Here is a 10,696-nt window from a genome sequence, read left to right on the forward strand (position 1 = left end):
GAAACCACACGATGTTGACGTGTGTGTATTTGTGTGTATTTTTATGGCAACATCTTTACAGTAAACTTTCTATGCCTTACAAAAGGAGCACCCAAGCGTTATGCCATCCCGAGATCAACTACAAGATCAACATTACCGCAAGAGATGCAATCAGGTATTTCGCTATGTTATGTTAATTTAAGCCCTGCAAAGATTCATGCAAGAAATCCAACTAGAGAAGTAACATTTGCAAAGCAAATGCATAGTGTTTACCTTCGGACACGGTCTGCCCTGTTAATTTTTACTCAAAAACATTCACACACATGTATTACTAGTATATGGTGACACGAGTAATGCAGACCACTAAATTGCAACATTATGTAACCCAACACCAGTCACCATGGTGGCAGACATCAACAAATCATGTCATTAGCCGGGTCAGAGGTTAGTGTTTGGAACAGAAGAGGAGGAAGAAACTGAGTAAAAACAATATGTTTTCCTTCGGTAAACATAACAAGTGATTGTTCATTGAGCCGTAACGCGTAATTGTTTGTTATCAGCTCCGAGAATTTATCTTAATTTGTAATCGGTGGCGAAACTTTTGCGTAATTCGTAAGCACTACCCCCCCTCCCCCCATGCAGGCCCTCTTCTTTTACTGTAAACGATCGAGGTACTGACAGAATCGTATATGCTCAGCAACGTTGTTAATTACAATGCAATAAATTGAGATAAACTTGCCCTTGTTATATGCAATATTCACAGAGAAGGGGCGTGGTGATGTTGTTGTATCACATACAAAGCTGTACCGAAATAAGTCGCAATAAATTATAAGCTAGAACCAGCGACATAGTATTTTGCCTTATAGATACCAGTATAATATAGCCTGGGTACCATCCTACTTGTATGCCGGGGCTCCCACACTCGCTTCCCTAACAAGTAAGGGAAGCGAGTGTGGGAGCCCCGGCATACAAGTAGGATGGTACCCAGGCTAAGTATAATATTGGATAGGGTTGATTCAACTTGCTACATTTAACGTTGACCAGAAAATTGTCTGACAGTTCTACGGCCCTGAAATCAATTTTCGTGCTATAAACATTTTATTTGCAGGAATGTCACCACTCAACATTTCAAACCATCGACAAATTTCGTCTACTTCTCTGACATGGAGAAAAATAAATCAAAATGCAGAAGAGGGAAACAGTGCCTCACGAGAACACCGGTTGGTCACTACCGCACATGCGCAATCGTCGGTAATAGCGGGATTCTTCTCAACAGCAACTGTGGGAACGAGATTGACTGTCGTGACTACGTCATCAGAATCAACATGGCGCCCAGCAAAAACTATGAGAAGGTAAAAGGTATATTTTTGGCAGAAAGTTACGCGCCTGCGCACAACCCGGACAATGACGTAAGTGTTGTCCGCCATGTTGGATTCTTAAAACTACTGTGATTTGTAGATTTGAATTTGTAACTGTATTTTTTTTTCTTTTTGTTGTGGCATTGTAAGGATGAAAATTCACAATACCACAAGATGCGTATCATTACAGCATTTCTAGTGATGTTCCTTAAAATGTATGCCTTATGTCTTTATGCCGTATCTACTATTTTACAGGACGTAGGAACGAAAACGAACATGACCTTCGTCAATTTCTCCCTCGCCAAAAGCCTCCTGGAGAAGCTATCAGACAACACCACACGGGATGAAGTCATGGAAAGTTTGTCATTTCTAAAGCACGGTGTTCTCAGTTACGTCAAACTGATGCCAAACTCTGTGAAGGAGGCTCTGAGAGCTCTGGATACCAGTCTGGCACAGAGTAACCTGAACATCTCAGTTACATACTCTTTGCACAACGTGCCCGTTAAAACTACTCGGTAAGATAATTTAATATAACATTTTACTATCTTACCACTCGATATTCTCGATAAGAGCACTAGAGTTAGCAGTATGATTGTTCAGACATGCAGTAGTGCATTGTTTTTTTTTTCTTCTCTAACAAGAGACTGTATACACAATTTTGTGTTCTCTCTTGATCACGGTTCCAAGTTTTTTTTTTATTTTTTTATTCCGAAACATGTAATCACAAGACGTGGTGACGACACACTCAAGTTTTTTCAACTTATATTAATGCCGACACCAACACAGGGACAGTACAATACTCATTTACACCTGAGCGAAGTGAGAAAAGTCATGTAAAGTGCCTTTCCCAAGGGCACAAGATCGGTGACATGTCAGGACTCGAACCCGGGGCCTCTGGTTCCGAGTCGAGAACGCTATCGCTGCGCAACACGAACCCACGGTTCCAAGTTACAACGGCATCATGACACCATAACATTTCCATAAAAGGATGGGGGGTGACTCTGAAGGTTAAGTCATGTTCTTGCAAATGGGCCTTCAGAAGGCACTAAGAAAACACACAAAGAGAGATAAGATATATATAAAGAACACACAAATTATACTGAGATCAAATTTTCTGCGACCACTGTCGCCTTCTTCAGGATAATTAATGACCAATATTACTTCACAACGTGATCTCGCGAGAGTTACGGTTACAAACACGTGACCTTATGGATATATATGGATTGTTGGGCAGATATAACGTTATATGTATGAAAAGGTACTCTGATAGACATAGACGTCCGTATAAAGAGACTGGTATCGAACGATGGATACTTTGATGTATGAATATCCATTCAACCCCATTGTTTTTCCAGCCTGCTACATCCAACACTGATCCCTGGGTTGAAGTCTCCAACATCCGGGCTCATCGCCTACATCCTGGGAACGACGTTCTGTGACGTCATCACCCTGTACGGCTTCTACCCATTCGCCACGGACATGCGCAATAGGACGCTGTTTTATCATTACTATGATCACGTCCGTGTTAATCACAGAAACAGGCACAACTTTAACATTGAATATGATTTTCTTACATCTCTTCACAACAACGGGGCTCTTAGGTTGGTTTCAGACATATGTAGATGATTTTCTGGCCTAAAATTGGTGAAGTTATGTAAGTTTTAAAGGCACACAAAGCAATTTTTGGGCAGTAAAACTGGAGTTTCGAAGTCAGTTTTGGGTTGTATGTGTTTGCTAGATAAGTGCTTGTACTTATGTACCTAAAACCGCTGGATCCGGAACTCAGGTATGCCGGATATCCGAGGCTGACATATGGGTGTTGGGTATACGATATCCAGCCTTGGTTTACGGTCTTTTTTTACGTCCTCGAAAGGATAAGTCGCTTTTATACTGCATGACATGTATATGAAAGTTGATGCCCGTATCTGAAACATTAGAAAAAAGATACACCACGAAAGGGGCAAAATTATATCCCATGTCCTTCTGCACTGCTATATAAAAACTTTTGTCAAAATGACTGATCGTGTGGTTATTGATATCTAGAGGTCTGAGGTTTGGGAAACAGTACATGATCCTAGAACCCCCAACCATACCCTCAAGATGGCTTCTCTAGATAATCGCACCTTTTTCTGTGCATTTGTGGCACTCTGCTGTCTGGGGACCACAGCGTTATTCCTGCTCAACTTTTACAAGTGGAACTTCTCAGTATACACATTTAAGAGGTAAGTAGTACTGGTACCTAGAGGTTTGTTTGAAGTTGCGGCGATATCAGAATATATTAGGGGAAATATTTGCATGGTTGAAATGCCATCGCTTGCGTTATTGCAGGTGTTGTTTCAAAATACAAACTATCGTTTATCTAACGTTACATGAAACTAATAACTTACAGAAGGAACACACAACACTTGTGCAATCTTGAGAACAACCACCAGACCAACGTCACTGCCAGAGATGCAATCAGGTACAATGTATGACTTTCTTTCACCATATTGTAGTGACTTAAGCCCTACAGAAGCTTTCAACTTTTGTAAACAACTGCGGGCCTTCTCTTATTATTGTTCTTTTACTACAAACGTCCTTAGAATTTCATTGATTTTTAGAGCAACATTGTAGAATGAAGTGAAAAACAATCAGCAGCTACTAGTATCAAAATATTGACAGAAGCATACATTTAAGTAACGGTGTTTTCAATGCATTGAATATTGAATTTAGAGAAATGCAGTATTCACCGAGAGGGAACCTGGTGATGTTGTTGCACCGCATACAAACGTGTTGAAATCCTGAGTTTTGTATACAATCAGGCTTTGTTTTCGTTCGAAGTACGGATCCGGGACTAGTTTTACGCATGATATACTGTCGTCTCTTGGCTATAGATAAACACTTTGGATGTGATATATTGATAGATATTTGTTGAAGAAGACATTATACATGCCCATTGGAAATATAAGGCAAACGTTTGAAGACCAACAGGTGCCTTTAAATATACTAATTTCGCAAGGAACATATTTATAGTACATTTTAGGTCAATATTAATGTGAGGCTATTGAACACTTCAGAAATGTGACCACTGAACATTTCAAACCATCGAAAAATTTCGCCTATTTGTCGGACATGGAGGAAAACAAGTCAAAATGCAGTGGAGGGAGAGACTGCTTCACGCAAACACCGGTTGGTCACTACCGCACATGCGCAATCGTCGGCAATGGCGGGATTCTTCTCAACAGCAACTGTGGGAACGAGATCGATTCTTGGGATTACGTCATCAGAATCAACATGGCGCCCAGCAAAAACTATGAGAAGGTATGTTCGGCACTCACGTGACCTTCACGGAAGTGTTGTCAGCCATGTTGGTTGCTTAAACTGAGATTGTCATGTAAATTTGTATTTTTGACAAGTCTATTTTTTCATTATATCATACTTATACAGATAAAATGCGGACTTGTGAAGAAATACATTTTCAACATTTTGTCTCATACTGCTGCTTATCATTATAACTGTTACATTTATGTCGATATCCTTAAAGCTTTTTACGTCTTTATTTTCAATTAATCTACTCTTCTACAGGACGTAGGAACGAAGACAAACATGACTTTTCTCAACTATTCCCTTGCTAAAAGCCTCCTGAGGAAGCTATCAGACAACACAAAACGAGAAGAAGTCTTGGAAAGGTTGTCGTATCTGAAGCACGGTGTTCTTAGCTACGTTAAAGTGCTGACAGAAGAAGTGAAGGAATCTCTGCGAGCTCTGGACACCAGTCTGGCACAGAGCAACATATGAACATCTCAGTTACATACTCTTTACAATACATGCCAACTGAAACCACTCGGTAAGATAGCTACGACCTGCTTGGGGATTATATATGGAAGGCAAAGCAGATACTTTAGTTAGTATGAAAGTCCATCTGAGTTCAACTGTTTTCCAACTCAAGAAAATTGACTCACCAGGAATTTTCGACCAAATCACTCGAGAGGAGTGTAGGAAGCTATTTACATCAAGACATACGTGTACCAACCTTCGCTCAACCGGGACGGGGGGCGGTACCGACTTCCGGCGAACTTTGACACAGCGCTGACGTCACACTTGGGTAAAAAATCTCGTGTCCACAGCACTCTGGTCAGAAAGTTGATGAAGATCGAGTGATTCGGTCGAAAATTCCCGGTGAGTCAATCTTCTTGAGTTGGAAAAAAAATTGGGTAATTCTCATTACAATTTAGTATATAAATAGATGGGCAGATATAACGTTAACGTTGAATCTGATAGACATAGGCATCAGTATAAAGAGAGAGGACGATATATACATCAATAGATTGACCAATAGGTCGATCGATAGATGCTGTAATCAATACTTATTCAGTATTGTCGTTTTCTCTGTTTCCAGTTTGTTACGTCCAAAGCTGGTCCCCAACTTGACCTCTCCGTCATCCGGGCTCATGGCTTACATCCTGGGAACGACGTTCTGTGACGTCATCACCCTGTACGGCTTCTACCCATTCGCCACGGACATGCGCAATAGGACGCTGTTTTATCATTACTATGAACACATCCCCGTTGATCACAAAACAAGGCACCACTTCAACATTGAATATGACTTTCTTACATCTCTTCACAACAACGGGGCTCTTAGGTTGGTTTCAGACATATGCAGATAATTTTTCTTTTCCCAAAAGTTGGTAAAACTTTATGTAAGTTTTCTTAAAGGCATTAAATACATGTATAATTCTTATTAGCACCTAATTAATAGGAACCTGCCCTGCACCTGCTCTGCACCTACTCAAAAAAAGGGCACGTCCCGTCCATACTATACTACTAAGCACAGACAGATCCGCTGGGAGATTATGCTTTTAGTTCAGAAGTCAAAGCCAGTATATACTCGTACATAGGTGGGCAGATATATTAAAGGATATAAAGTTGTATATTGCACGCTACAGTACAGATACTAGATGCTAAGTACTAAAAACCTTAATCTAGAAGGTTTGTTGTAGTCTTTGTGGGTCCTTTTTGTGCTGTGTTTTGGCGCGGGACGGACGACCTGCCATTGGATGACGCTACAGTCCATCCCGCCTGTCGAAATCAACCGATCATCGCCGCGCAGGAACGTCACGGATGTCACGTGACTGCCATGTCCCAGATAGACGTGCCCTGGGGCCTGAATGTCGTGCAAAAATGACCTTGACTTTAATATATGTTCGTTCACTTTCTACTCTGTAACCTTTCAACATAGTGTGTGATTTCTGTACAGTCTTATACAGTCTTATAAGCCCGCGCGGGCTGGGCGACAATGTTGCAAGATTCATGCGTCATCCAATGGCAGGTCGTCCATGCATAAATCATGCAGCCTGTGAGGTCTTGTCTTCTCATCAGGCATAAATCATGCAGCCTATGAGATCTTGTCTTCTCATCAGGCATAAAACATGCAGCCTATGAGGTCTTGTCTTCTCATCAGGCATAAAACATGCAGACTATGAGGTCTTGTCTTCTCATCAGGCATAAATCATGCAGACTATGAGGTCTTGTCTTCTCATCAGGCATAAATCATGCAGTTTATGAGGTCTTGTCTTCTCATCAGGCATAAATCATGCAGCCTATGAGGTCTTGTCTTCTCATCAGGCATAAAACGTGCCGGGTATGAGGTCTTGTCTTCTCATCAGGCATAATTAATGCAGTTTATGAGGTCTTGTCTTCTCATCAGGCATAAAACGTGCCGGGTATGAGATCTTGTCTTCTCATCAGGCATAAAACATGCAGACTATGAGGTCTTGTCTTCTCATCAGGCATAAATCATGCAGGTTATGAGGTCTTGTCTTCTCATCAGGCATAAAACACGCAGCCTATGAGGTCTTGTCTTCTCATCAGGCATATATCATGCAGCCTATGAGATCTTGTCTTCTCATCAGGCATAAAACATGCAGCCTGTGAGGTCTTGTCTTCTCATCAGGCATAAATCATGCAGCCTATGAGATCTTTGCTTGTCATCAGGCATAAGGTAAAACACGCAGCCTGTGAGGTCTTGTCTTCTCATCAGGCATAAATCATGCAGCCTATGAGATCTTGTCTTCTCATCAGGCATAAAACATGCAGCCTGTGAGATCTTGTCTTCTCATCAGGCATATAACATGCAGCCTATAAGATCTTGTCTTCTCATCAGGCATAGAGGCGCAGCCTGTGAGGTCTTGTCTTAATTCTCATCCGGCATAAAACACGCAGTCTATGAGATCTTGTCTTCTCATCAGGCATAAAACACGCAGCCTGTGAGGTCTTGTCTTCTCATCAGGTATAAAACACGCAGCCTATGAGATCTTTGCTTGTCATCAGGCATAAAACATGCAGGCTATGAGGCCTTCCTTGAGCATCCTACCGTCTCACAGCGCCAAAGCGATATTAGCCAGAACTGCAACATGTACCAGCGGTCACAGAGTTAGGCAAAACTTTAGGGAGACCGTTGGGGCGGTCACAGAGTTAGGCAGAACGTAAGCGACACCGTTAGGCGGTCACAGAGTTAGGCAAAAGTTTAGGGACACCGTTGGGGCGATCACAGAGTTAGGCAAAACTTTAAGGAGACCGTTGGGGCGGTCACAGAGTTAGGCAGAACTTAAGCGACACCGTTAGGTGGTCACAGAGTTAGGCAAAGTACATGTTGTTCTGACTGTCGCTGATGGCGCTGTGAGACCATAGGATACTCAAGGAAGACCTCATAGCCTGCATGTTTTATGCCTGATGACAAGCAAAGATCTCATAGGCTGCGTGTTTTATGCCTGATGAGAAGACAAGACCTCATAGTCTGCATGTTTTATGCCTGATGAGAAGACAAGACCTCATAGTCTGCATGTTTTTGCCTGATGACAAGACAAGACCTGGATAGACGTGGCCTGGGGCCTGAATGTCGTGCAAAAAATGACCTTAACTTTAATATATGTTCGTTCATAGTTGAAAAATAGAAAGTAGTTTGACCTCATAGGCTGCATGTTTTATGCCTGATGAGAAGACTTCATATGCTGCATGTTTTATGCCTGATGACAAGACTTCATAGGCTGCATGTTTCTTTGCCTGATTACAAGGCCTCATAGATTTCAAGTTGGTGTGCCTGATTATAAGATCTCATAGGTTACATGTGTTATGCCTGATTATAATGAGTTGTTTATTGCAAGTTCTTGCCCGAGGGCTAATTGCAAACAGACATTGACAAATGTGGTGCTATAAAACTATATGCTTACATAAAGTTCTACTTGTACGATAAACTTATCAAACTTATTCTATTCCATTAAACTATTCTTGCTATTAGGGGGGTTGGCTTCTTCTCAGGAGGCAGTGGGAGATGAATTGTCTGACTCTTTAAAAAATAGACGGGTTGGGAGACTTTAGCAATAATATAGTCTGTTGTTGTTTGCTGAGATATGAAAAATTTGGGGAAATGTTGGCGACTTGATTGAATAACTTTTTTCTTTCAAAATCTTAATGAGGACACTGACAGATAAAATGAATTTCATCTTCCACTGCTCCCTCTGTACAATACTTGCAGAGCCTTTCGCTTACAGTTTCATTCATTCATTCATATCATATATACTTTTGATTTGTTAACTGTCACTTAATTATAGCTGATTTAGCTGTTACTTTTTTACCGCTAAAATTTCAGTAACTTAATACATTTTTACATATATTACGTTTTATCATTACTATGATCACATCCCCGTTGATCACAGAAACAGGCACAACTTTAATATTGAATAAGATCTTGTAACAGTTTGATTTTCATTATATTATGCAGAGTCCTAATCGTGGCAACATATTCACTCTTTTACGATAAATGGCTTACAGAAGGAACACACAACCCGTATGCAATGTAATTGAGCACAACCAGCAGACCAACATCACTGCCATAGATGCGATCAGGTACAATACACGACTTTCTTTCACCATATTTACGCTTTGTAAACAACTGCGGGCGTTCTTTTATGATTGTTCTTTTACTGCAAACCATCTTAACATGTTATTCCTTTTTAGACCAACATTGCAGAATGAAGCGAAAAGAAACCCCTATCAAAATATTGAAAGAAGCGTGCTAGATTTTAGCAACAGTGTTTCCAATGCGACACAGATAGCAATTGCATAGTATAGAGTACCAATGGGAACGTGCACCGCATACAAAAGTGTTGAAATCCTGAGGTGTGTATCCAAGCAGGTTTAGTTTTGTTTTCGTCTGTAGTAAGAATCCGGGACTAACACATGGTATACTAGTCGTCTCTTGGTTAGACCACAGCAAGTAAATTTTATGGATGACATCAGAGCGCGCATTAATTTTCGCCTGATTTTGGAAAAGAAAAAAGAAATTTTGTCGCCTTTTGACAGTGGCCAACATGCCGAAAATGGGCAAAGACGTCTGTTGCCATGCCTGAACGTGGATGGCAGATAACTATGAAGAGAGGAGATAAGAAAAGGCTCTGATTTAATGTTTTGTTTCTTACTTTGATGTAGCGATATGTGAAGTTGGCTGTGTATATGTGATGTTCCCACCTAATCAAAACCATTTGTACAATGGTTGAGTCAAAATTTCAACATGTAGGAACCTTGTTTTTTCGGCTCGCCTTGTTTTTTTTTTCGCCCGCTCGCATTAGATTTGGAGTCTGCTGAGGATGTCATCCATAAAATTTACTTGCTGTGGCCTTATAGATAATAACACTTAGGATGTGATACTAGTATTGACAGATATTTGTTGAAGAAGACATTATACATATGTATGCCCATTGAAAATATAAGCCAAGCTTTTGAATACAACAAGTACCTACTTTTGCAAAAAAACATTTGTAGGAATTGATCATAGTCGTCCAAAATATGTTATTTAGAGCATACATTTTTACGTGGCCATTCAACACTTCAGAAATGTCACCACTCAACATTTCAAACCATGGAAAAATTTCGCCTACTTGTCGGACATGGAGGAAAACGAGGCAAAATGCAGTGGAGGGAAACAGTGCCTCACGAGAACACCGGTTGGTCACTACCACACATGCGCAATCGTCGGTAATAGCGGGATTCTTCTCGACAGCAACTGTGGGAACGAGATCGATTGTTTCGACTACGTCATCAGAATGAACATGGCGCCCAGCAAAAATTATGAGAAGGTATGTTCGGCACTCACGTGACCATGACGTAACTGTTGTCCGCCATGTTGGATGCTTAAAGTGGGGTTGTCATGTGTCTGTATCTGTATTTGTATAGCCGGTATAACCTCTTTTCCGCGTAACACACCAGCTGTAAATATTTTTGAAAATACTACTTTTTGTTGTATCATAATAAGACCATGTTGATTTGATTATATGGATCACATCCGCGCGCGCATGAATTTTCGGCCGTTTCCCCCCCCC

At 41.0% G+C, this 10,696-nt stretch overlaps 2 protein-coding genes and 1 pseudogene across 2 annotated transcripts in view; all 3 read left to right on the forward strand.

Annotated features, from left to right (window-relative positions):
• The first annotated feature begins 1,091 nt into the window (after positions 1–1,091).
• LOC109467387 (alpha-2,8-sialyltransferase 8B-like) lies at positions 1,092–3,147 on the forward strand. Its single transcript, XM_019765327.1, has 3 exons — positions 1,092–1,331; positions 1,593–1,852; positions 2,693–3,147. Exons 1-3 carry the CDS (start codon positions 1,143–1,145, stop codon positions 2,961–2,963), a joined length of 720 nt encoding a protein of 239 aa, XP_019620886.1. The 5' UTR covers positions 1,092–1,142; the 3' UTR covers positions 2,964–3,147.
• A 1,277-nt stretch (positions 3,148–4,424) lies between these two features.
• Positions 4,425–6,532, forward strand: LOC109467372 (annotated as a pseudogene).
• A 3,673-nt stretch (positions 6,533–10,205) lies between these two features.
• Positions 10,206–10,696, forward strand: part of LOC109467304 (alpha-2,8-sialyltransferase 8B-like) — a 2,242-nt gene continuing 1,751 nt past the window's right edge. Inside the window, exon 1 of the mRNA XM_019765246.1 lies at positions 10,206–10,453. Coding sequence (XP_019620805.1) covers positions 10,265–10,453 — 189 coding nt within the window. The 5' untranslated portion in view covers positions 10,206–10,264. The remainder of the gene's footprint in view (positions 10,454–10,696) is intronic.

Source organism: Branchiostoma belcheri, unplaced genomic scaffold (assembly GCF_001625305.1).
Source record: "Branchiostoma belcheri isolate BF01 breed outbred unplaced genomic scaffold, Haploidv18h27 scaffold18, whole genome shotgun sequence".
NCBI lineage: Eukaryota > Metazoa > Chordata > Leptocardii > Amphioxiformes > Branchiostomatidae > Branchiostoma > Branchiostoma belcheri.